General features: G+C 41.5%; 1 protein-coding gene across 3 annotated transcripts; it reads right to left on the reverse strand.

Annotated features, from left to right (window-relative positions):
- Positions 1–3399: 3399 nt before the first annotated feature.
- Positions 3400–27706, reverse strand: LOC115349767 (solute carrier family 4 member 1 adaptor protein). 3 transcript variants are annotated; one of them, XM_030034423.2, is made up of 15 exons: positions 27600–27706; positions 27144–27539; positions 26104–26287; positions 25256–25378; positions 24299–24359; positions 23277–23416; positions 22980–23140; positions 22155–22224; positions 11212–11401; positions 10257–10368; positions 9416–9650; positions 8558–8632; positions 7431–7501; positions 5138–5210; positions 3400–3829 (listed from the first exon to the last, which is right to left on the reverse strand). In XM_030034423.2, exons 1-15 carry the CDS (start codon positions 27666–27668, stop codon positions 3780–3782), a joined length of 2010 nt encoding a protein of 669 aa, XP_029890283.1. In that variant the 5' UTR covers positions 27669–27706; the 3' UTR covers positions 3400–3779. The 3 variants fall into 3 exon arrangements, with proteins under 3 accessions (XP_029890283.1, XP_029890282.1, XP_040984240.1); XM_030034422.2 differs by having other exon boundaries at positions 27144–27706; XM_041128306.1 differs by lacking the exon at positions 7431–7501 and having other exon boundaries at positions 27144–27706.

A 27706-nucleotide genomic window follows, 5' to 3' on the forward strand; every position in this document is an offset into this window, starting at 1 on the left:
CGATGTGGATCTACTATTTGAATGCTTATGGGGTCCATTTTTATCTTTCCAGCTTCCCCTTCTCTATACCATACCGAGGGGTTAATGGCTTCTTCATCCTTCTGTGTTAAAGTATATAATTTAATCTGCAATTTGTCCCCTTGACTCTGAATACTTAGGTTTAATTTCAAAATCAAGTCCCTTCCTAATAAATTATATTCCGCTTCAGGGAGCAAAAGTAAATCATTAAAACAAATTTTCTTTTCTGTTTCTACTTCTACATCTTTCAAGATAGGTGCTTTAAAAGGTTCTCCTTTTGCCCCCACTACTGACATATACTACTCTTCCCTTTTTCTATTCCTCTTGGAAGTTTTTGAATGGTTGATTTTTTGGCTCCTGTATCCACTAAGAATAAAACTTCCTCTTTATGGGGACCTATTAATAATTCTATCAAGGGCTCTGTTGATGTTGACGTCCCCAAAAGATATAGCCCCTGACACCCCTATTCTTCTTTGAATATTTTTTCATCTTGTTCCCGCTTATGACAGTTCTTCTGAACATGTCCCCTCTTGTTACAGTAGTAACATACGGGAATTGTGAACCTTTCTCGAGGAAACTGTCCCTGGGGTGTCTGCTCTATTCTTCTTCCCCTTTTTTCCTCAGACAGAGTCTTATTTTTCTGACTCTCTCTTACTGCTGCTACAAAGATCTTAGCTTTTGCCTTTTGTTTTTCCTCATCTCTCCTAACATACACTTTCTGTGCTTCCCTAAGTAACTCTTCTAATCCTCTTTCTTGCCAGTCTTCCAGTTTTTCTGATTTCCTTCTTATGTCCCCCCAGGATTTAGCCACAAATTGTGTTCTAAGGAGTGCGGTTCCAGCTACTGTATTCGGATCAATTCCAGAATGCATTTGTAGACTTCCTTAATCTTTCCAACCATTCTGTTGGAGATTCATCTCTCCCTTGTTGTTCATTAAATACTTTATTAATGTTTTGCCCTCTGGTAACCACTTCCCTTATTCCCTGTATAATTAATGTTCTCAAATCCCTCATATTCTGTCTTCCTTGGGGTTGCTGATGATGCCAGTGGGGATCCACATTTGGCCATTTCTGATCTCCCGGGGGTCCTGCCTGATTCTGTCTTTCCCAAATTCTCATTCCAGCTTGTCTAATCATCCCTTTTTCCTCAGCAGTAAATAAGATCCCTAAAATAGACTGTATTTCTTCCCAGGTATAAGTATTGGGACCCAGGAATTGATCTAGTCTTTCAGCTACTCCGAGGGGATCATCTAATAGGGTCCCCATTTCTTTCCTCTTTTTTTGAGAATTTTGACACATTGACTGCCTACTTTGGGATGGTCAAAGTAAAGGCGTACCCACCTTCTGTGCTCTTTTCCCCTGCGCTTCTCACAACCATAAATGTCAAACTATTGTTTCCCTTGTGCTGCACTTTGTCTGAAACCTGTCAGGCCCTCTGCACCCATTGTGATGAACAGAAATCCCTTGCAGGTGTCTGGTGCACACTGAAACTGAACAAGGCTCTGGAGAAGGGCTACAGAAGTCTGTGAAATCTATGAGGTCTGGCATTTTGAATGGAGGGGCAACAGCCATTCCTTGGATTATGTAAAGATATGCCTCTGCCAGAAGCAGGAAGCTTCAGGCTGCCCAGCCTGGTGTGCACATGCTGACAAAGAAAAGCTAAATATGTTGAAGATAACAGGCAGAAAGATGTTTTGCAGCTTGAGCATATTAAGTAAAACCCTACAAAATACCAAGCTGCCGAACTGTTTTACATTCTCTGTGGGGTAAAACTGGAATGAGCTCCATTGCTCCAACACTACCATTGCAAGAACCAGAGGAGTTGTACAGTTATCCCTTCTCCCCAGCTTCTGATGTACCCTCCTGCCATTTATCCACGAGGATATGGCCACTGTCCGGTGGAAGCATGCCAAAGGACAGGTGACCCTGAAATGCAACACTAGGCTCTGGCACAACTGCGAGTCAACCAGGGGACCAGATGCCCCCAGCCGGTGACTATTTAGGTGAGCTGATGAGTGATGACCATGTTACCGAGTTGGGGTCTTCAGGTCCCAAATCCTACCACTACTTGTAGTTTGGAGGAAAGCACTGCTTGAAAGTTAAAGGCTTGACTCCAAGTGCAACAAACAGAACAAGATCCATTTTTCTCTGAGAGCCCAGAGGGGCTGGGCAGGGACAGGTAGCTTGGCAGCGCCCTCAGGGCCCTGGCAGCCCCTTGGTGACCTCCTTGCAGGGGTCCATAGCTCTGGGGCATGCTCCAGCTTGCTCACACCCCCCTGCCCTCTTTAACATCCTCCCACCCCAAACAGGGCTTGATCTGCAGCCTTGGAAAGTGGGGGGCATGAACCTGCCTTTTGCTTTTGTTTAATTACTTCCATTCACATTTAAACTTCCATTATTCATTTCATTACCTCTTATTAAAAAGCATTTATTCAATTTATACCTGCACTTATATGGATATGTATTTAAATTATAAGTTTTTTAATATATATAGCACATACACACTAAATAGGCACATATATACATACAGGAAGTGAATCCACAAATAAATAACACAAATATTTATAAATATTTGTATCCTCCTTCGGATATATATGCTCATATATGTGACAGAAAAGCCTATATTGTTATACTTAAGTGCTCCCTAGTCCAAAGGAAACAGGCAGCCAGTCAGAGGGTGTTCTGAGATCACGAGTAGGACAGTCTCAGAAATAAAATGGCAAGCAGCCAATCACAAAGCACTATGAAAAGAGGAGGGGCCTAGCCTGTGCTGTGAGGAGGCTGGCATGCTGTAGTGGGAGGGGCCTTCCTGCAGCGATGTACCATAGGGTACAGGAAAAAGCATTAGGTCCTTCCAATAAACATTTGCAACACTGTCACCTGTTTATCAAGATGCCTGTTTGCTCTTTGAACCTTATTTTATTAGTAGCTTTAACAACCTTAGATGGCGTCCCGGTTTCAGCAAAGAATTTCATAGCCTAATTATATAGACATTCGAAACTATATCCATGATAAATCAAGAGCAGGCATGCCTTAAATTGCATTAAGATGGCACTTTGCTCTTGTGTTGTGACAGGAGAAGAACAGGCTTCATTATAAACTTTTACAGAATATCATTCCATCGCTCCTCCTGTTACCCTGTGATTCAAGATAAGCAGTGCCAGCCCCTGCAGTTCTTCAGCGTTTCTACATCTTTATAACATTGTACGCTCCCCATTTCCAGTTCCAGCAACTGCACAAGGGAGAAGTAAAACCAGTTTTCTTTTCAAAATAGGTTTTCTTCCATAGGAAAGAAAAAAAAAAAAAAACCCACCCCCTCAAAAGTTTTAGGTTGTTTTTACCATGACAGTATTTTCAAACAGCAGCCACAGAAGCAAACAAGTAGTGTTTCTCATTTTAATTGCACAAAACCAACATGAATAAATTTTATCAAGCCTGTAAGTATACAGAGGTTTATTTTTTTAATAGTTTTTGTATACTTTTATTTACAAAAGGAAAAATGAGCCTACAGTTTCAAGCCAAATAAAAAGGACAAGGCTAAAAGTGGAAGAAGAGGCAGAACAATGTGTGGGCTTTTTAAAAAAGTATCTGGAAGACAGAGGACACACAGGGTGAGCTAACAGCCAGAGTGGCTGCTGATGCACTTGAATTTGGAACAGCATCTGAAAAACCAACTCTTTTATCCCTCACTTAATGTGTGGTGAAAGAGTCCAAAATCGAGCAGTCCTTCAAACCTCAGACATACTCTGGGGTGCTTGAAGCTTAGTAGCCATATTTTTCATTGAGATGAGTCTTGCCATCACCGCTTTGACCTAATGGACAAAGAGGAAGAGTTGCATTATCTCCCCCCCCGTCATCCAAGACAAATGTGTATCCAAGTACAAAATAGCCTCTAGGCAGCACCAAAGCTTGTGTCAGACAAGCACAAAGAGGATAAAAAGACAGAGTGGATATTACAAGTCAAATCGTCTTTTGATTTATACTTGTAATTTGTCTTAACCTTACTAATAGTGTCAAGATTACATCACATATTCCTGGATTTGTTTTGTTTTGGTATCCCCCCCCCCCCCCCCCCCCCCCCCCCCCACCCCCCCCCCCCCCCCCCACCCCCCCCCCCCCCCCCCCCCCCCCCCCCCCCCCCCCCCCCCGGTGTTCTTATTTATGCAGCTTAGAAAATAAGTCTGATTATTAGCAGGCAGAGACAGAAAAAGGAGCTCTCTCTTATGGACACAGCTCACTTGGCTATCCCAGATCAGACCTCTGAGTTACTGAATCAAGTATTTTGTTCCAGTGGATTCATCTGCCAGAGAAGTGCAGCCTTTTCATTGAAGGATAATCCACCAGATTATAGTTTTCTTCAGTAAAATTTATTCTCATTTTTATTATACCCTTTGGAGCCTATCTATCTATATTATAAGCCTGGAACAGCCTTATAAAAATTACAATAATGAATCTACCACATGAAAGCTAAGCTTTGAACTTACTATGAAAACCTCAATGCATGAATTTTCCATTTTAGAGAAAATGAAAATTCATTACACTGTTTAAGAATAACCTCACTTAGCTAAAAATGCTCTGGAACTAAAGTAAAAAAATTGTTCAACTTTAACATAAATTGGATGCGTGTATCAATTATTCAGTGCCTTCACCAAAGCATTACCAAGACTTTTCTCCAAAACACATGACCCACAGTGTGTATTCCAATGATTTTTGCAAAAATCTGCAAAGTAGATTTTCAGATTTCACAGACTTCTATGAATACTGAGAATACCAAGATTGCTGGAGCATTTATCCCTAGTGAAGGTTTGAGCTTGTCTTTCAACTAGATCATCATATCACTATGTGTGAATGGAGTTAGTTCTCTCGGGCATTACAAAACTGAAAAACAAACTTCAGGTGTATCTGTCCATTGAGATGAAGCTACTACAGATATGGCCTGTCTTTCACTGCAAGCCTTGCACAGCCATACAACAAATATGGGGCACAACTTGCCAGAAAACATCAGGTTCTGGGTAAAGTATTCATGAATTACTTTTTTGTCAAGAAGTTACAAGGACACCCTGACGACTAGGTAGATTCTTGAGTTATAAGACTAAAAACAGTAAGGAAATGATCAATACCTGGAGGAGGAATCCATATGCAGTAGTCTGGGTCATCATCTGGGTACTGTGACGAAAAAAAAGGTTGTTGGACCTGCAAACAGAGAAAAGATTTTTAAGGTGTTGCACTCCTCCAGCAGTGTGTCACAGCCACTAAATCTCTCATTAATTCAGAGACAAATACTGAAAGGTGAGGGTTATTTCTACAAGAGTTGGGGGATGAAAACAATAATACAGAGGAAAGAAGAAACATCAAACCCTCAAATAGATTCAGTTTATTCCCAGTGGATTCACAGAAGAATAGAAATGCTGGTTAGATGGGACCTCTGGAGGTCATCCAGCCCAGTCTCCCCCTCAAAACAGAACCATTGCCAACTGCCACTTCTGGACAGTTTAATCTTGTCACCCTAATGTTTGGTAGTGTCATTCGACACAGAATTTCTTTATGCAGGGAAAAGCTTTAGAGTAGGATTTTCAAGTGCTTTACTGATTTCAACACGCAATCCCACTGAAAACTTTGGGTTTAAGGTGACTTTTAAACTGGAGTATATAAAAGTTCAGCTGTTATATAAGGATAACTCAGTTTTTCAAAAGAAAAGAAAACCCAATTTTTTCAGGTCTCACTGGCATCACTGAAATGTTTAAAGCAAACCAAAACAGGTCACTTGCAATTTAAATGTTGACAAAGCAATGTCTTTTTGTCCCTAGATTTTTAAGTTTTGCCACATCAGCATCCTTTTCTCAACAACTTTTGTTTTCAACAACTGCACGTAGCTATCAATAAAAATTCATACAACTGTGGAGCACAAGACTTAAGAGCTCAAAATGTAGCCAAGTTATTCAGCACTGATTTGCATTACTCTGTAGTATCATGACACAGTCTTAAGTTATGCAGTTGAAGCAATTTTTCATTCCCTCAAAAACTTTCCTTCCCCAAATTAACGTCTAAAACAGTTTTTTTTGGAAGACTAGTGTTTTCCAGAACATTAGATTGCAGAGTTGAACAGTTTTTAAATATGGTTTGTGAACAGTCACTTTTAAATTGTTTTTCTAGTTTTACATGATTCAAAGTTATTCCTCAAATATTAAAAGAGAAAAGAAAAAAAAAAGCTGACTTCTGGTTGATATTTTCCATGCAAGATCTGAGCCCCAAGGCAGAGACAGCATGTGGAAAAAGTGATTTGTGATGGGAGAGAGAATACAGCTAAGCCATCTGGCATTTGGAGAATGCTCAGTGTTAGAGTGAACTCTATGCCGATGAGAGGTGCTGACTTGACTGCCTCAGCATGAGAAGCTGCCTTGTTCTCGCCTAGTCATAGAAATTATATAACTTGCGTTTTAACAGTATAAATTTACTCTTACTTTCTTTATCAACATCCTTTATAGGCCAGCCACAAAGGACAATTCTAAAGGCTGTGCCTACCCAGTCCTTAGGTCCTTTGCCAGGACTAACAAGGCAGCAGTTAGCAGACACAGGCTGCAGGGAGTTAAGTTTCTTTAAGTAAGTGTGCAGGGCTAAAATTAGATGGTCACCACAAAGAAATTGTCATAATGGTCAGAACTCACAGTCCACCAAGTACAGTAATCTTTGACGGCAGTCAGCAGAAGGGTGGGATGCACTCTAAAGGGAAGATCCTCACAGTCATTAGGCTAAGAGCATGCTGTCAGAGAAGTTCCTTCCCAGCTCCAGGAAGGCACAAATTGCCTGCATCACCAAATGTGCAAGGCTCATATACTTTACATTTTCATATAAATCTTATGCACAGGAGGAACATTTTCTGGTACAGCCACTCAAATTTAGTAATAGTTTAGTTGCAAAAGACAATCTCTTAGGCTCACCTCTTTCCACATCTTACAGAGAAGGATGAGTTTTGATAATGGCAATACAGACTAGCTAAAACTTTAATACAGCATGTTCTGTGTCAGCCAATACATGCTTCCCAAGCTATTCTGAAAGGAAAGCTTTGCAATGCCATTCCAAAGCCCAGAGAGCACCTACATTCTACAACACTTGTGATACAGGAGAAGCAGCATTTAGCACAGGCTAACTGCTAAGTGAAAAGGTGGAAAAAAAAAATTGTGATTGAATTGAGAGCCTCTATCATGCTTGAAATGCTGTGCTTTACCTTTTCATTGGAGACTCCAAAATCTGTGTCCAATGGCAGTGTGTGGTTCTACATTTGGGTCTTAGTCAGCAGAAATGCACTACTATCACCAAGTCATACTCAATCAAATTGTTACTATTTCACTAAAGAGCCTACTAAATGATGTCCTGAAACTCTTAAGCTGCAGGAGTCATGGTGTCATAACTGACCTTGCTTGAGCTATTCATTTTCTTAACTTTCTCAGATGTCTCTTCAGGTTCCTTATATACTGCCTCAGATGCTGGCAAGAAAGAAGATCTGTTTTATGACACATCATGAATGACCAATTCTATGAGAAATAAGCTTATAGGAAGTTCACATAAAAATGGATACATCCAAAAGGAAATCCCAGACAGTTCACTGCAACAAAATTCATACTTAAGACTGCTGAACATCTTTTTGTTTTTCATAGATTTAATAACTTATGTTTAATACACTGTTAAGTCAGCTACCTGCATGCAGTTTAATAAGCTCCTCTATTTGGGATTCTGTAACACACTTTAGTTAAGGTCAGATGTTTATTTTCTAAAGGATATTCTCTACCTGTAATCACTGCAGTGATTGATTTAGAAGGAAACAGTAGGAAATGTGCAGGACCAACATGCCTTTTTTTTTTTTTTTTTTTTTAAAAGAAAATAACTTTACAGTAACATAGGTGATAAGAATACAGAAGGGAGAAGTATGCCTTGTTTTTCTGCCACTTAATCTGTGAAGTACTGAGACTCTTGTGGCTTAAGTCTATGGATGAGATGATGAGGTCAGGACAACATTCTTAAGAGTCTGAGTTATGAAAAAAATAGAAAATTCATACAGATCTCCTCCATTTTCAGTACACCAAACAGTCTTCATTTTGAGGATCTGATTTTATTTTTTGGTGTACATGTAGAGGGGTCATCTGGGTCATTAACAGATTATTAGCTAATGTTATGCAGTATTTGTCACTTTATAAAAGAAAGTTCTGTCCTGTAGTGTTAAGAGCTACTGCAGGAGAGTAAAGGGGGCGGAGGGGAAGCATTATGTTTATGCTCCTAATTTAAAATAATTTTTCTTCTCTTGCTATTTTTTTTAAAACGAAGGATCTCAAAGCAGTTAATGGCTATGAAAAGCAAGGAGAACTGAAACATAGTTGAAGTGACCTGTCTTCACCATACACTTCACAATCCTTCATTTCAATTCTAGATTCTTTAGGCTCTAGATTAGGCTTAGTTTCCTTCTACCGACAGAAGACAGTAAGTCCTTTAGACAGTTTCTAAACCCACATGCTACTGTACAATAGAGTCTAAATTGTATTGCTCACCTTGAGATTTCTCTTGTGAGGGTCCCATCTGAGATTTATTCCTTAGTATCTTTAGCTCAGGCGGAAAATTAACCCCTGTAAAAGAAAAAAGAAAAAGCTAGGTGAGCATTCTGCAGTAACTCTGATGAGTAGAGCGCGAGCATCCCTGAGACAAAGTACAAAAGGGAACTCTTAGCTACATTTGTCTCAGGAAGAACTCTTCTCTCAAAAGTCCTCCAAATTATTTCATTCACCAAGTCCATCACAATACAATATTAAAGAAAAGCTTGTGACCAGTTAAAACCTACTTTCCAAGAGCAACCTGTCCAGCATTAAGACAAAAAGTTAGAATTAGGTTTCTATCATCAAACACATCATTTACTGAGAAACATCATTACTGAGTTTTCAAATGCATCAAGCTGATATAGAAAAGGCGGGATTGGAGATAAACCACACAGATACAAGGAAGATACCTCTCCATTACCACTTTTAAAATTATTTTTCCTCCTTAGAAACAAATCTGAAGCTTTACACAGACATCTGTTTTCTAAGTCACGGTCCCTGCCAACAATGTAATTGTTTTCATATGGACACTTAATCTAATGAAAGCAGGGCTTATCAAAATAGGACCTTTCTTAAGTCCAGGAGATTCCTATTTCACCAAAAGCATGAAAAACTGACTGCCAAGCAGAGTTTCAACCAGAACCATGTGAAACTCAGCTGCTGGCACACAGACTCTGGACTCATGGCAAAAATCTATGGAAAAGAAATCTGCTGGAGAACCTGTAATTCAAACGTTAGGAGATTCACATAGCCCTGAAAAATTCAGCAGTAACAGACTCAGCTTCATTACTGGAAAAATCAAAACCAATGGTTTACCATCCTGAAGAGATTCTAGATTCTTCTTATTGCAAGGAGAACCATCAGGAGCATTAGTTTCTTTTCCTGTTTCTTCCTCTGTTGTCATTTTCATTTCCAGGTTCGATGTTCTGCTGTTTACTGCGTCTACTTCTTGCTCCTCCTCCATTTCTTCCTCTTCTTCCTCCTCCTCCAGTACATCATCTTTCATTTTTAACAAGCTTTCAGGGATGTCTGGACGCTTAACAGGCAACTTCTGTGGGAGAAAGACTTGTGCATCAGTGCTAAGATAAATGGAGGTAGATGTCACATATTCACTGCAGAAGAAAGCACACATATTACTGTGGTAGAGACAGCTGGTTAGGAAACATTCTCAGGATGAAGAATAGTTAGGTTTTAAGGAAAAGTTATTAGTAGAGATGGAAGATGAAAAAATATGTCTAGTCCATAGACAAGCAGTGCAGTCTTTTCATAAGAGGGACACTGGAAACTGAATCAATCTTGGATATGATCTTAGCTATAAGATCAAGAAAACCAAAAGAAAGTAAAGGACCAGCTGCTGAGGTATAGCAACAGTTCAGCCTGATGTCCGCAGCCTGCCTCTACTTGATCCATTGCCTTTTGACTGCAGCTGTGCCCCAGGAAACCGGCTGTACAAGGGCACCGAATGGCAACTGCTGGCAGCAAACAACATCCAACAGCCACTGCTTGCTGCCCTATGCACCTTCCACTGCCGCAGGCTTGCGCCTCCATGCTGGCTCCATGCCTGTAAGAAGGCACGGTTGCCACCTACAGCCTCCATAGCCTGAGAAGGTGTCTGAGAAATAGCCTCTGACTCGCAGCACTTATGAGTCCAACTTACCCCTATGCTTCCAGTTTTCAGCTTGAATTTGCTCCCCCCTTTCATTGCACCAAAGAGAGGCAGGGCAATCTTTTTAGGCTTGCTCTTTGCTTCCAGACTATGACTCCCACTCCTAATAAAAATTAGATATAAAGAAAAAGAGTGTACAAAGTATCAAACAAGCCTTATATTAACAAATGCAAAAAAATCTGCAAATTAGAAGTGGATATATAAAAATCATTCTATTTCTCTCTCACTTGCACCATCCAAGGAGGAAGGTACAGGAAATGACTCCTCCATCCTATATACATGTTGTAGGATTCAGGCACTTGCCATAACAGGAAGCAAAAAAATAAATAAATAAGGAAAAAAAAAAATCTATATCACACAGACTCCCTCAAATTCAATTGCACACACATACTAACGTATGTATATAACATATATGTATATATAAAACCACACTCAAGGCCAAAACTCAATTTAAGTAAATTAATTAAGTAATTAAACCTCTAATCAAGCTGCCACTAGCAAATGATGAACGCAGCACACACCCTTTTGAAGTGCAGTAGCACTGCTAGGCAGTTGTTGAACAGCCACTACGCTTGACTTCCAGGTACACTTCATGGAGTGGAAGTGGTTTTCATGTTGCACGTAATACCTGTAAAATTCTTCAGTTCCTTTTGGATGCAGGTTGGGAAAAAAAATTAAAAAAGCTGACACCATGCTTCCAATCCCTTCCCCCTTTCATCCTCCCAGTGTGGGCTTATCTTAGTCCAGTGTTGCGGTACATCTGCCTCAACCACAGATGCTGCAACAGCCAAAAGGCACAGCGGCTTTTTAAAGAGATGAACCAGGTAGTTTGGAAGGTCGTCATGCTTTTGTGTTTGGAAAGCTGTCTATTTACTGGGCTTGCACAACTGCCCATGGATAACAACAACGGTAAAAGTAATGGTTTTGCACTTTAGCCAAGACTTACTGGGGCTTCAGCTCAGGCAGTTCTGCAGGCTTGACAAGCTTTATTAATCCTTTGAGTCTCTGTTGCTCTTTCTTCAATTCAAACGACCGCAAGTGAAGCTTCTTTCGTGCCACGCTGTCTAAGGTACATCCTGATTTTATTTCGGTCATGAATTCATCCAAAGAATCTTGAGCTGCTGGCTGGGACTGGACTAGGCAAGATAAAGGGAAGATACATATTGTTACAGGTGGGGAGATGAGATATGTACTCATCAAGTCCTACCTTTAGAGAATAATGTATATAGGAACAACTATCCTCTCTGCAAGTTTCTGTTGAACAGTGAAATAATGGAGGTTGTTAGCCCCGGAAAGATGAAAGCATTTCTCCTAACAAAAGCCTGACAGTAAACTTTAATCCACTAACAAAGCCTTTCTTAAAATGGAATGTTCCTTTATGAGTAAGTGTCTCTATTCTAGGTTGTTCATCTCACTTCAATATCTGCTGTCCCTAAAAAAAAGTGGTGTATGGGTTCTTTTTGTAGTCAAAGACTAAAATAAACACAGCTACAAAGAATCCCACACCACTGCATGGGGAATCCCATTTCGGCTTTCCTGGAATGTTTATGTAATAACGCTTGCAAAGCTCGAAATGAATCAACACATGATGCTGCCTCCTACCCCTGGATGACTGAATGCATAGAAGAATACTTTCATATGTTACACCAATCACACAAAATTTAGCTTTGTTTTGACTGGGTTTTCTAACAAGAAGCCACTGTTCTCTACTTGAAAAAGTAACAATAGTCTTTCTACTCCACCTGATTTCAAATATTAATAATTCTATGCATATTTGACTAATTAAAATAAAACTCAGGAAGAAAAACTAAAGCTCTAATGACTAAGAAAAATAAATAAAGAATTCTAACACATGAACTTCAATTAACCAAACAAAAAAGCCCATGAAAAAATCCTTTCTTGCACTTGAACAATGCTTCAGAAGTTTTTATATGGTGTTCAAAAATAACTTGAAGGCAAACAAAGAAAAATGTTGTTGCTAGAATTTTAACAAGCCTTTTGACAGGCAGTCTTCTGCCTTTTAATATTGTATGAAAAGTGGCAAATCCGATATTTATTTGCTGCATTATAAGCATTTATGTATACATCCACAAGCATAATTATGTGACCAATGAGTCATTTTCAGTTCAAATTGAGCTAGTTAGTGAGCACTTGAAATTTTAAGTGCGTACAAATAAAATAGTAGAAGTTATTAAGAGTACATATTCAAGCAGTTTTACATGACTTAAATATTTAGAGAAAAGTCTAATAAGACTCATGTTTACAAATGGACTCAGTTGAAAAGGGTATTTCTGATCTAGAACCACAATTTACAATTTGCAAATATATGAAAGCCACAACAGTAACTGTTCAAAGATATACAGAATTAGGAGGCTTCAAAAGATAAGAAACAGTTGTAGCATCCACCTCCACACAAATATAAATGATGACAAAACATGTTATAAAAGAAATTCAGATAGAAATACTCTTCTTTTTCCTCTTAACTATTTATATGACCCAAGACAAAAACCATCAATGAAAAGGTATTGTTAACAACCAGTCTGAAACTTGTAGCATGCAGGAGCTGAGCAGAATGATCATTTAATTTAAACACCAAATTTCAAAGATATGGTTTAGTATCTAGTCAGATAATTCAGAACAATTAAAGATATAGTTCCACAGCTTGCTTCTTTAGCTGCAGAACAGTGTAAGTGCTTCAGTCAGTGAGTGATCTTCAGCGAGTCAGATCACCCTTTCTTGCGAAGAGGATTCTCTGATTCCACCAACAGTGCCTAAGATCAGGTAGCTCTGCTTACAGGGTTACTGTTAGCATTTGGTATCTGTTGCAGCATTTTTCTACACTACAGAAGTAAAACTTGACATTGCTAGGCGGTGAATCAATCATGGCTATTATACTTTATATTCCAGTGAAAAAAGCTATAGGGCTATTTACTGCACCATCAACTTATTGATAGTTTTCTTCTGAAGATGAAAACAAAGATGAGACTGAAGAGTTCTATGTATTTGATTTTCATTCAGCTGCATCAGTGAATGACAGATACCAAGTCAGTCCATCAGTAATTAGCCCTGAAGAACTCCAGAGAACAATTTGTGAACTTCTACTGCAATTTTTTAGACAACCACTTAATTTCTCCAAGTGCTTGGTAAGAGGTGTTGCAATTTAGCCTGTCATTCACTTATTGGTCTCTCTACGCTCTTGCCCTTAGGCTACAAATAATCATTCAGAGCAAGAAAAAGTGTGTTAAGGTTTCAGAACTGTATGTAATACAGCAGCTTTGCTGGACGGCTCATGATAGCGGTAAGAATCACCCATGATCAATACGCATGCTCCTGGCTTATGCTTGTACTTGGCATCTGTGATTAATCTGAAGCACCCAAAGAAATAAGAGAAAACACAAGTATCAAGAACACACACACACCCAAAGTAACTGTTGATGCAATATTTGCTATGTTGTATCCTGGCCTAGTTCTAGGAAATTCCCATCCAATACTGAATTACTCTGTATTGCAGTAAGTGCCGAGACTGCAATTTTTCTAAGGTTCTAGCTGTGTAACCAGTTACAATTTACCAAACCATGATAACATATATCAGAAATATATGGTGTTAGTAGAAGTCTATAAACTGATTCTTCCTTATCCCAGCCTCTATTACAATATGATTAGTCTTGTTGATAAACAGTATCAGCAGAAACAAAGGCATCATAATATGTTTCGAATTACATGTTTCAGTCAATATAAAGCATTAGCTTCTCTTGCTAGTCAATCGTTAACTACTTATCAGAACAGTCATGCTGAAAACAATTCCTTCAAACACACTGAACCGACTCATCAGTTAGAACTTTCAGTGGAACACTACTGTTTTCTGAATGTCCTAGTTTCAGCTGGGATAGAGTTAACTGTCTTCCTAGTAGCTGGTACAGTGCTATGTTTTGAGTTCAGTATGTGAAGAATGTTGATAACACTGATGTTTTCAGTTGCTGCTAGTAGTGTTTAGACTAATGTCAAGGATTTCTCAGCTTCTCATGCCCAGCCAGCGAGAAAGCTGGAGGGGCACAAGAAGTTGGCACAGGACACAGCCAGGGCACCTGACCCAAACTGGCCAACAGGGCATTCCATACCATGTGACGTCCCATCCAGTATAGGAACTGGGAAGTGGGGGCGGGGAATCGCCGCTCGGAAGACTAGCTGGGTGCCAGTCGGTGGGTGGTGAGCAATTGCACTGCGCATCATTTGTATATTCCAATCCTTTCATTATTGCTGTTGTCATTTTATAAGTGTTATCATTATCATTATTCGTTTCTTCTTTTCTGTTCTATTAAACTGTTCTTATCTCAACCCATGGGTTTTGCTTCTTTTTTCCCCGATTTTCTCCCCCATCCCACTGGGTGGGGGGGGAGTGAGTGAGCGGCTGCGTGTTGCTTAGCTGCTGGCTGGGGTTAAACCACGACAGTCCATTTTGGTGCCCAACATGGGGCACGAAGGGTTGAGATAACGACAAACCTGACCAGAACTCGTTAAAACAAATTTGTTATAAGCATTCATTATATTGGTCTAATAGTCGCTGGTCATTATGCTGATTTATGTGTTCTTAGAGTTGTTGCTCTGGTTTTTAAAGTTCTGTTATGTATCACCTCGCTTGCTGTATGTGGTCCCTCTGCGGCTGCTTATCATCCGTGGGAGGTGGATTAAGGTTTTCGCTTTGATGTATTGTATAACACTGGTTTATGGTATGATAAAGTCATCAGTTGTGGGATTAATCCAGTATTTGCACTCAACATTGTCACCTTTATACTGCGGGAGCCATCTGTGAGAAACTATTAATAATTATACCATTTACCTTTCCTCCTTGGAAAACCAGTCTATGAGTGGGATACCTTTCTTCCCCTCTCCTTGCTCCTTCAATCCAGTTACAATGGTGTTTGGGAATTTTGAAAAATTTGAATACTTTTGGGATGTTGATACCAACATGGTCCTAGCCCTACTGCTGAGAATTAACATGCTCCTGAATGTGGTTCAGCTCTTGTTTAAGGTTAAACAACTATTTAAGAAGATCACCCAGAGGTCTGCCCTGAGGCTGGATAATTATGAGTGGCAGGGTGTGTGGGGTAGTATGGGCAAGTACCTAGAAAAGTGGGCACCTCCAATGTTTTGGAAATTCACCCCTGAACAAGTGCAGAATCCAGAAGAACTAGTAAAATATTTGGAAAAGGTATGCTGTCACCCCGGCAGCTCCAGAGAGATACAAATCACTGCAACGTGCTGGGGCCTGGCCCACGCCTATCGAGCCCTGTTCGACACAACTCAACACCCTCAAGGGGAAGAGAAGGTCTCTAGACCTAACAACAAAACGACGAACATTGCGGCCACCCAGACCTTGGTGACAGGCACCGCGACCCCTCCAGCCCTGGCAATGAGAACTGTGGCTACCCAAACCTCAACAACAAGCACTGAGGTCCCTCCAGCCCCAGCGACGAGCACTGCTGCTACCCAAACCTTGGCGACAGACGCTGCTACCCAAACCTTGACGACAGACGCTGCGGTTATCCAAAACCCGGCGAGCGATACTACAACTGAACCAGCGGATCAACCTACACCAGTATCAGTTGCCCCCGTACAGAAAAAGAAATATACAAAAAAATCAGCCTGCTTAGCAAAGGATGAAGGTGAACCAAGGTCATCACGGGAACAAGAGGAGGAGGCAGAACCAGAGGTAATAACCCGGTCCCTATCCTTGAGTGAGCTGCAGGATATGCGAAAAGATTTTGGCCGCCGTATAGGTGAGCATATTATCACCTGGCTTCTCCAATGCTGGGACAATGGGGCTAATAGCTTGGAATTAGAAGGTAAGGAAGCCAAGCAGCTGGGATTGCTTACCAGGGAAGGTGACATCGACAAGGCAATTGGAAGAGAAACACAAGCCATCAGCCTCTAGAGGCGACTCCTGTCAAGTGTGAAGGAAAGGTACCCCTTTAAAGAAGATGTTATATGTCAATCAAGCAAGTGGACCACCATGGAAAAAGATATCCAATATCTGAGGGAATTAGCTGTGCTAGAGACGATTCATCATAACCCGGACAACCCACAGTTACCCAAAGATCCAGACGAAGTCCAATGCACATGACCCATGTGGCGGAAATTTGTACGGAGCGCACCATCGTCCTATGCCAACTCACTGGCAATAATGACATGGAAAGACAAAAAGACACCGACAGTGGATGAAGTGGCTCGCCAACTCCATCAATACGAAGAAAATCTCTCCTCCTCCCTACAAGCCTACATTTCGGCTGTGGAGAAGCTGTCCGACGATTTCCAGCAATTCAAAAAAGATATGTCCTATTGCCCACCTATAAAGACCAATGTCTCAGCTATTAGGAGTGAACGCTCCTCTGCCCAAGAGAGAAAATATAGAAAGTACACACCACGAGGTGCCCTGTGGTTTTACCTATGTGATCATGGAGAAGACATGAGGAAATGAGATGGAAAACCTACCTCGGTCCTAAATGCACGGGTACGTGAGCTGCGAGGAAAAACCACCACAAAAAAGGATTCTACTAAGAAAAATGCCGCTCCAGTTTCCAAACAGAGTAGAAGGACTGATCTTATTTCTGATCCTCTTGAAAGGACTTCTGAACCAATTTTACGAAAAGTGAACACCGAATACTCTGACCAGAATTAGAGAGGCCCTGCCTCCAGCCAGGTGGAGGAAAAGGATAACCGAGTCTATTGGACTGTGTGGATTCGACGGCCTGGCACGTTAGACCCACAAGAATATAAAGCTCTAATAGACACCGGCGCACAGTACACTCTAATGCCATCAAGTTATAAAGGGGCAGAACCCATCTGTATTTCTGGTGTGTCAGGGGGATCCCAAGAGTTAACTGTATTGGAAGCTGAAATAAGCCTAACTGAGAATGAATGACAGAAACACCCCATTGTGACTGGTCCGGAGGCTCCATGTATCCTTGACATAGACTATCTCAAGAGAGAGTATTTTAAGGACCCGAAGGGGTATCGATGAGCTTTTGGTATAGCTGCCTTGAAGACGGAGGACACTGAACAGCTGTCTACCCTGCCTGGTCTCTCTCAAGACCCTTCGATTGTGGGGTTGCTGAGGGTTGAAGAACAACAAGTGCCAATTGCTACCACGATGGTGCACTGGTGGCAATATCGCACCAATCGAGACTCTCTGATTCCCATCCACAAGTTGATTCGCCAACTGGAGAGCCAAAGAGTGATCAGCAAAACTCGCTCACCCTTTAATAGTCCCATATGGCCAGTGCGAAAGTCTAACGGAGAGTGGAGACTAACAGTTGACTATCGTGGCCTGAATGAAGTTACGCCACCGCTGAGTGCTGCCGTTCCAAATATGCTAGAACTTCAGTACGAACTAAAGTCAAAGGCAGCCAAGTGTATGCTACAATTAACATTGCTAATGCGTTTTTCTCAATCCCTCTGACAACAGAGTGTCGTCCACAGTTTGCCTTTACTTGGAGGGGTGTCCAGTACACTTAGAATCGATTGCCCCAGGAGTGGAAACACAACCCCACCATTTACCATAGACTAATACAGACTACACTGGAAAAAGGTAAAACTCCGAAACACCTACAATACATTGATGACATCATTGTGTAGGGCAACACGGCAGAAGAAGTGTTTGAGAAAGGGAAGAAAATAATCCAATCCTTCTGAAAGCCGGTTTTGCCATAAAAGAAAGTAAGGTCAAAAGACCTACACAGGAGATCCAGTTTTTAGGAATAAAATGACAAGATAGACGTCGTCAGATCCCAATAGATGTAATCAACAAAATAGCAGCTATGTCTCCACCGACTAATAAAAAGGAAACACAGGCTTTCTTAGGTGTTGTGGGTTTTTAGAGAATGCATATTCCAAATTAAAGTCTGATTATAAGCCCTCTCTATCAAGTGACCTGGAAGAAAAATGATTTTAAATGGAGCCCTGAGCAACAGCAAGCCTTTGAACAAATTAAACGGGAGATTGTTCATGCAGTAGCCCTTGGACCAGTCCAAGCAGGACAAGATGTTAAAAATGTGCTCTATACTGCAGCCGGGGAGAATGGCCCTACCTGGAGCCTCTGGCAGAAAGCACCCGGGGAGACCCGAGGTCGACCCCTGGGGTTTTGGAGTCGAGGATATCGAGGATCCGAGGCTCGCTATACTCCAACTGAAAAAGAGATATTGGCAGCATATGAAAGAGTTTGAGCTGCCTCAGAAATGGTTGATACTGAAACACAGTATCAACTCTTAACACCCCGACAGCCAGTGCTAAGCTGGATGTTCAAAAGGCGGGTCTCCTCTACACATCACGCGACTGATGCCACGTGGAGTAAGTGGATTACACTGATCACACAACGGACTCACATAAGAAACCCCAGTCACCCAGGAATTTTAAAAGTGATCACGAACTGACCAGAAGGCAAAAATTTTGGAATGTCGCCAGAAGAAGAGATAACGCGTGCTAAAGAAGCCCCGCTATATAATAAACTGCCAGAAAATGAGAGACAATATGCTCTGTTCACTGATGGGTCCTGTCGCATTATAGAAAAACATCGGAAGTAAAAGGCTGCTGTATGGAGTCCTACACGACAAGTTGCAGAAACTGCTGAAGGAGAAGGTGAATCAAGTCAGTTTACAGAGATAAAAGCCATCCAGCTAATGTTAGACATTACTGAAAGAGAAAAGTGCCCAGTGCTCTATCTCTACACTGACTCATAGATGGTAGCAAATGCCCTGTGGGGGTGGTTACAACAATGGAAGCAGAACAACTAACAACACAGAGGTAAACCCATTTAGACTGCCACACTGTGACAAGATATTACGTCCCAGCTAAAGAATCTGGTTGTAAAAGTACGTCATATAGATGCTCACGTACCCAAGAGTCGGACCACTGAAAAACATCAAAATAACCAACAGGTGGATCAGACTGCCAAAATTGAAGTGGCTCAGGTAGACCTGGACTGGCAACATAAGAGTGAGCTATTTATGGCTCGATAGACCCATGATGCTTCAAGCCATCAGGGAAGAGATACAACATATAGATAGGCTCGTGACCAAAGGGTAGACTTGACCATGGACACTATTACACAAGTTATCCATGAATGTGAAACGTGCTACAATTAAGCAAGCCAAATGGTTAAAGCCCCTGTGGTATGGAGGACGATGGCTGAAATATAAATTTAGGGAAGCCTGACAGATTGACTATATCACACTCCCACAAACTCACCAAGGCAAGCGCTATGTGCTCACAATGGTAGAAACAACCACCGGATGGCTAGAAACATATTCTATACCCCATGCCACCGCCTGGAACACTATCCTAAGCCTTGAAAAACAAGTCTTGTGGCGACATGGCACCCCAGAAAGAATTGAGTCAGACAACGAGACTCATTTCCGAAACAACCTCATAGACACCTGGGCCAAAGAGCATGGCATTGAGTGGGTGTATCACATCCCCTATCATACACCAGCCTCTAGGAAAATTGAGCGATACAATAGACTGTTAAAGACTACATTGAAAGCAATGGGGGTCAAAAACATTGAGATACACATTTAACAAAAGCCACCTAGTTAGTCAACACCAAAAGATCTGCCAATCGAGGTGGCCCTGCCCAGTCAGAATTTTTACATACTGTAAAAGGGGATGCCTGTAGTGCACACAAAAAATATGTTAGGGAAGACAGTCTGGGTTACTCCTGCCTCAGACAAAGGTAAACCCATTCGTGAGATTGCTTTTGCTCAAGAGCCTGGGTGCACTTGGTGGGTAATGCGAAAAGATGGGAAAGTCCGATGTGTGCCTCAAGGAGATTTAATTTTAGGTGAGAATAGCCAAAATTAACCTGTATAATATTAGTTGCTATATAACCCTGCTACTATATGTTATCATTACTATAATTGTTATATGCTATATCCATAGTACTATAGTAAGAATCACTTAAATCAAGCAAGAAAAAACTGTGATAAAACTGAGCGAAACACAGTAGTGATGAAACCAGAACTGACTCCAGCATGCAACAATCCAACGGTGCACACCATCCTCCTACTACGTCCAATGTCAACTACTCGTCACACTGCACTGAAACCCAACTCTGCTCTACCGACTGAGAGGACTTTACACCATCCCTCCTACCCAAAAAGACTGGTATGACAGATGGAGCCCAGAGTCAGGAACTAAATAAACTCAATGAACATTTAATAAACATAACCCATAAACCAAAAGAATGATATATCTATGTATGTATACATATATATATATATATCGTTGTTCATATGTCTCAAAGGGATGGAAAAGCTGATGATGATTGACCAGGATGTAACTAAAAGTATGAGAACTGAACATGACGTCAATGGTATAGAATAAGGGGTGGATACTGTTCTAGTTTCAGCTGGGATAGAGTTAACTGTCTTCCTAGTAGCTGGTACAGTGCTATGTTTTGAGTTCAGTATGTGAAGAATGTTGATAACACTGATGTTTTCAGTTGCTGCTAGTAGTGTTTAGACTAATGTCAAGGATTTCTCAGCTTCTCATGCCCAGCCAGTGAGAAAGCTGGAGGGGCACAAGAAGTTGGCACAGGACACAGCCAGGGCACCTGACCCAAACTGGCCAACAGGGCATTCCATACCATGTGACGTCCCATCCAGTATAGAAACCGGGAAGTGGGGGCGGGGAATCACCGCTCGGAAGACTAGCTGGGTGCCGGTCGGTGAGTGGTGAACAATTACACTGCGCATCATTTGTACATTCCAATCCTTTCATTATTACTGTTGTCATTTTATTAGTGTTATCATTATCATTATTCGTTTCTTCTTTTCTGTTCTATTAAACTGTTCTTATCTCAACCCGTGAGTTTTGCTTCTTTTTTCCCAATTTTCTCCCCCATCCCACTGGGTGGGGGGGGGGAGTAAGTGAGCGGTTGCTGGCTGAGGTTAAACCACGACACTGAACAGTGATCTGGTATAATCACCAACAAAAATGTTGATACAAATGAGTTTTGGTGTGGAGCTGAATTACTAGAAAGAAACATACCCATATAATGCACAAAAGATAGTCCAGATGTCAGATTGTTGCTAGGCTTCTTGGAGAGAGGTTTGTCTTCTGACGAACTGACGTTGCAACCTTTATTAATGCCAACTCTGTTAAAAAGGTTTTAGTATGAAGAACCAGCCTAAACACATTTCCTTCATGCCTTCCTTTTATTCCACCAGACATCATCAGTAACAGAAAGCAAAATGCAGCTATCTGTATAACTTTTAAATCTAACTCACTACCAGACACAACCACCACTTTAGAAAGGCTCTGCCTTTGTACACAAAGGCATAATCCTAGAACCTGAATGGCACCCTCTCATAAGCTAGCAAGTCCATTGAACATACGGGCTAAGCGTCAACTGCTTTGACTCCACACTCCTCTTTTCCCACCTTTCCTTTTTAAGGCACATTTACAATGAGAGAAGTGAAATAAAAGATACTGTCTTTTCTGTCAGTTGTTTGCTATTCTGTTATAAATGGTTTTGGAGGGAGTGGAAAAAACTGGATCAGTTTCACTAATACAGGCAGATAAACAGTAATAATGCCCACCCTCTTAAGCTCCAGGAGCTTGTACACTCACCTCCTTACCTTAACTTAGATGTTGCTTGCTTTGGAAAAAGCTGCATTCATTAGCAAGTGACTATACAAACACAGTACATAACTATTGGGTGAAGAGCATAAGTATCCTCTCCAGCTAACTCAGTGACCTGCAAATCTTCCTATCCCTTTGTGAAAAGTGGACACTAAAAAAAAAAGAGTACTTAAGACAGAAATCCATAAGATACTTTTTCATGTCTTTATCGTTCATTATGGAAAGCACTACGATCAAATGAACTTCATGCCTTACCTTTCCCTGAAGCCTTCAGCTTCTCTGTTATCTCAGAAAGCTCATTTTCAGCTTCATTTAGCTTTGTGATCTATGAAAGAACAACACACTTTTGAGATCTTTTTATCTTCTTAACTTTTAAAAGTTATTCAAATATCCTAGCAAATTATCTCCATTTTTCTACTTCTGATCTTTGACCAGGAGTTTCTGGGCTGAAAAAATTACAGTCTAGATTGTTCCTAAACAACTTATTAGCCCTTTCACATACTGTTCAAATAATTTTCTTTCTGAAAGACAAAAATATGTATAATGCTTCTGCAGCAATGTTATATAACCACTGTGATCCTCCAACACTACCTGTCCCTGCTCCCCCACACCCTATTGTCTGTGTAGAACTTTCAGTTGTCACATGCCTGTCAGTCCAGGCTGCTTATTCTTTGAAGCAGAATGAGATCCTTCTTTGGGATGTGCCCTGTGCACTTGAAAGCTTGCAATTATTTTCTGATGCTTTAAAACTATTGTAAAAGTATCCTGTTGTGGTATTTCATTCATGCGCTGCCATGATCCACCAAGCGGAAGGCAATAATACACAGGCAAAAGCAAGGTAGTATGCTTCCACTAGAATATATATAAAGCAAACAATATTTTCAGGTATTTTCAGATATTGTCCACAAATCAAAACCCCACTATTTTATTCTAACTTGGCCAATTGAGAGCTAAAGGTTTGAAATTATATTGGAGTTTAAGCTAACAGAGAAAGATCAGGAAATATTTTTTATTTTCCTTCTTAGTAATAAATACATGCATGAGAGAATAAGCCTGGCACGTCATAATAATTCTTCTTACCAGGGAGTCATAAGTCTCTGGTTTTTCTTCTATTTTACCAGCTTTTTTCATCCTGTTCAGTCGTTTCTTTTCTACAGCACCAGTTCGATCAAGGAAGGTGTCATCATCACTGTCATAAAAATCCTCATCTTCCCAGTTCTTTGATTTCCTTTTTCGGGATACTGGGAAAGGTAAGGGAGAAGGCAAGAAACAAAGTGATTTACATACCACTGAGCAATAAAACAAATTCAAGATGGCAATCTAAAATCCCTAATTTAGGGCTTTTAGAACAATTACAGCATTTGACTAGTTATTCACCTGCTTCTTGCCTCAATACTCCCCGAGCATCAAGTAGCCTGCAAGCTTCCAGTGCGCACTGTATCATTGCTTCCTTCTTCTTTCCCGAATGGAGAACCTCTGCCACCAGCTGCTTCCCTGATGCATCATCCACAGGCAACCTGTTCAGTTTGAAGGATCAGAGAACAGCTCAGATACAAACAGCTTCTCATGGATGCTACTCAGATATTTTATTTATCATGTTAGCATTGTTCTTTCCATTTCACTCTAGTCTTTTTTTGTGGGTTAAATATTTTCATTTTTCATTTCATACAGTACCAATCAAAACACAAGCACGGATCTCCTAAAGCATGCAAGTAAATTTTTATTTCACTAGTCCAAACACTAATTCTTCCTGTATTCATTCCATTTGGAATACAAGAAGTTAAAAGGTTAAACGTCAATCCCCGAATCACTTTATGCACCAGTATCTTGCATCCATACCACACCAGTAACAAATATTTTCTATGCTGAAGCAAAGGTTTCCTAAGCAGTATAATCATTGTAATGTTGTACCTATCCATTTGAGGCCTATCCTGTTGACTTAATTTCCACCTCACCTTCTCCCATCTTATAAAAGAACGATGTTAGTGGCCTCTTACAGGAAGCCATCTTCTATACCACAAAAGAACTGAAATTGGGTACACAGTAGAATGTTAAGATTTTTTTTCTCTCTCCCATTAGGAGTTGAAAGATAGTCTCCTGGTTTCTTCTCTTGTATTTCAATTTCACATATTTCTCAAAACAAGGTGAACTGAAAGAACCTAGACTCTTGCTTTCCCAATTTTCATCTCTAAGGAAAATCAACTGCTGCCAGACCAGAAAGGAGTGCAGATACTGAAATAGGTACTGAACCTTGAACTTCTGTCTCAGTATCAGGGCTTACGTCTAATTCCAGCTGGCATCCTTGCCAAGTGTGACAAGACAAGTAATTCCTTCAGCTTTTGTTCGTGAATTCAATGAAGTCAGCTTCTATGTACAAAAGCAAATGGAGAGATACATACTTGATTTTGCATACCCAGCTATTGTGCCCACGATCATCATATTCATATTCTAACTCTTCTCCTAGAGAGGAAAAGAAAGTTGATGTAGTAACCAAAATTGAAATAAGCAGGAATAATCTTTACAGCAGAGAGGAATGTCATGGTTAAACAAAAGAGATAGAATGCCCTTGTTACATATCAAAGGACTGAATTTGCCACCTTTTTTTTTTTTTTTTTTTTTTTTTTTTTTTTTAAGCCATGGGATCTTCAGTTGGTATTATGCTTATTTGGTTGTTTTTCACAATCAAGTCTTTTCAGATAAAAAAAAACCCAACAACAACAACAACAAAACCCCCCACCTCTAAGTGGCCTGTTCACGAAGATGTAGTTCAAAGAAAAAAAAGAGTCTTGCCTCTGCATGTATTAAAGTAAATGATATTGAAGTAACGACAGTTTGCAGTCTGGATTCACAGATTAATTTTTCACTTCAGCAAATAAGTGAGTCATCTGTAAGTTTCGCCAGCAACCATTGAAAGTTTAGACCAATTCATTATTGCCTTTTGTCTTTTTATACTTTCCAATTCTATCTCACAATCATAGCCACGTCCAAACAGAAGTCTGGAATTTGACGGGTTTGGATTTTTCAGCATAGCTTCAAAGCATGGGTGTGGTTTGAGCATCACTCCAGAGGAATACAAGGTGCTCCCTGCAACTCCCAGTTTAGGAATTAGTAACTAAGTCTCAGATATAAAATGGTAAGCAAAGTTTTAATACTAAAAAAACCCAACCCCCCCAAAAAATAAACCACCACCAACACCCCCAACTTGATCAAACAAAAAACCTTAGCCACAATGTAACAGAAAAGTTTAGCTCCCATACCTTAAATCCCAAAGGAAACACATGAGCACAAACGGCACACTTTGCTAAATAGAAAAAAATTACATTTATTTAAAAAAAAAAAAAAAGAAAAAATAGTACCTTCTCTGTCAAAAAAGCCCTGTAAGGCCTTCCTAGGATCTTTCATATAGAAGGCATCTTGTACATCCTGAAAATCAATAGCAATAGGGTTTTCTTCAACCCCATCCTCCTCAGCATCCTCCCCTAGAAGGATATATAAAAGTGCAAAACAAGTGGTGAAACATTAGAAAGAACACTAGTATGTTTAAACTTTCATTAGTTTGAAAGAAGTAGCAGTTACATCATCCTAAAAATATTTCCCTTAACTTGAAAATTATTTCTGCATCCAATCAAAAAAAAAAAAACCAAAAGCCTGCTTCTTTTTTGCTATTAGTTATTCCATCATAAGATACAGTTTTGCAGATGAACGTCACTGCAGTTTCAGCGCTTTCAAGGGTTTATGTGCTTATACATTTCCATTCAAAAGGCCAACTCATTTTGTACTGAAAAGCTCATTAATCACAATTTATCCAGCTTTAAGATGTGGATTTCCTGTTTAAATTTAAAGACAGCTATACTGCATAGATGTCTCAAGCAATTACATTTCACCTCTTGGGCAAAAGTGTGGACATCATCACAGGAACAAAACACAGAGCATTAACCTAAACTCTCAGTTTCATGGCCTTTTATAGGTGTAGGCAAATTGCCTTCTTCCTTTTAAAAGGAGCTCTAGCATACTTCTCACAAGATATAAGCTTGCCTTGTCACAGCACTCTTCTTTTTAAAAGGAAAAGGATTAATTTGTACTCAAGAACTTCCACTGGATCGGAACAGTTGGGAACCAGCAGGAATTTCAACCCTAGTATTCACTGAAAACTGGCTGAAAGACCATCCAAGGCGTGTCAGCTGATTTATACGTCACCACTTACCCATTCCCCATGAGCAGCTCATATCAGTGTTCTGACTCCTCTCGCTTCTCCGCTCTTTTTCATCTTCTTCATCAGAGTCCTCTCCCAACATTGTCTTTTCTAACTTCGCTTGCTGCTGCTTAAACAGTGCCTTCAGTTGAGTCACAGTTAGCTCCGACTCAGACTCCTGGTCCTCTTTGGGTCCCTAAGTCACAAACAGTAACTTAGCATAAGTGTTTTTTAAAAGAAACAAGGAAAAGAAGTATTTTGAACACACATGCAGATTATGTACAATAACAAACAAATCATTATAGTGCTCTTCAAAAAGTGGAATCATTAGATCATTTGTTATGGTTTGCATCCCAAATATATTAGTTTTAACGCCCTTTCCAAGGTGGGGGGGGAATAAAGGAGCATTATTGTGTACTTGTAGTCAGATCAATCTCAAATATAACTGTATTTTAATGGCAGAAGGCAAAAATTTCCATCAGTGCCACATGGGAGAATGTGAAGAACGAGCAGCTTCTGAAGCGCGTGTAGGGCACACCAAGTGCTCTCTAAGCTCCTGCTAATAAAAGCTGCTCTTGTTCACAAAGACATATTAGTGCTTTACCTTACTGATGCATCATACTGTTGGAGAGACTCTCCTCATACGTCATACTGTTGGAGAGAAACGCCTTTTGTGCTCACTGCACATCGGCAGAAGCTGCCATGCCTGTTCTCACACTGAGCCCTCGGCAGAGCTGCCCTGTGCCCAGTGCACCAGGGCAACACAGCAGCGGCCCTACTCTGTCCTTCAGCCCCAAACCCCACCGCAGAGCCAGCAGCCGATACCTACAGCTGACTACTTTTCCACAGTAAAACAATCACGGCAGCGCTGGGCTGCTTCCAAAGCACCCAAACCGCCTCACACCTCAGAAGCGGCTTTCACCCCGAGCGGCCAGGGATATGTAGATGGGGCCGGGTAAATTCCCGATGTTGATCCGGGGAAGCCTGCACCACACGGGTCACCCGGCACACGGCCCAGGGAGTGCGGCGGGGCCGCCCGGGCCCCAACCCACCTGCAGGAAGAAGAGGCGGGAGCTGCCGCCGAAGCGGAGCCCGTGGCCCACCCGCACCCGGCAGTAGGTGCGGGGCGGCACCCGCGCCTTGTTGAGGAAGGTGCCGTGGGTGCTGCCCAGGTCGTACACGTAGAAGCCGGCGGCATCGGCGCCGCTGGGGCTGTCGGGGGAGCAGCCAGCGCCGCGGTACTGCAGCACGGCGTGGTGCCGCGACACCGAGGGGTGCTCCAGGGCCAGGGCGCAGCCGGGCAGCCGCCCCACCAGGAACCAACTGCGGCCCTCCAGCCGCACCGAGCCCAGCGCCACGCCGCCCTTCAGCACCTCCAGCCCGTAGCCGGCGCCGGCCGGCGGGCGGCTGCCCCATGGCGGCTCCTCGTAGCGCGGCGCCACCGGCGCAGCGGCAGGGCGGGGGGGCGGCGGCGGGCTGGGCTCGCCGCCCTCTGCGGCGCGGGGCGCGGCGGGCAGCGGGCGGCTCGGGCGCTTGAAGGCGGCCGACTCGGCCGCCGCCTCCTCGACCTCCGCCATCTTCCCGGGTCCGTTCCTAAATAGAGTCGTCCGGGGAC

Source organism: Aquila chrysaetos, chromosome 13, assembly GCF_900496995.4.
Source record: "Aquila chrysaetos chrysaetos chromosome 13, bAquChr1.4, whole genome shotgun sequence".
NCBI lineage: Eukaryota > Metazoa > Chordata > Aves > Accipitriformes > Accipitridae > Aquila > Aquila chrysaetos.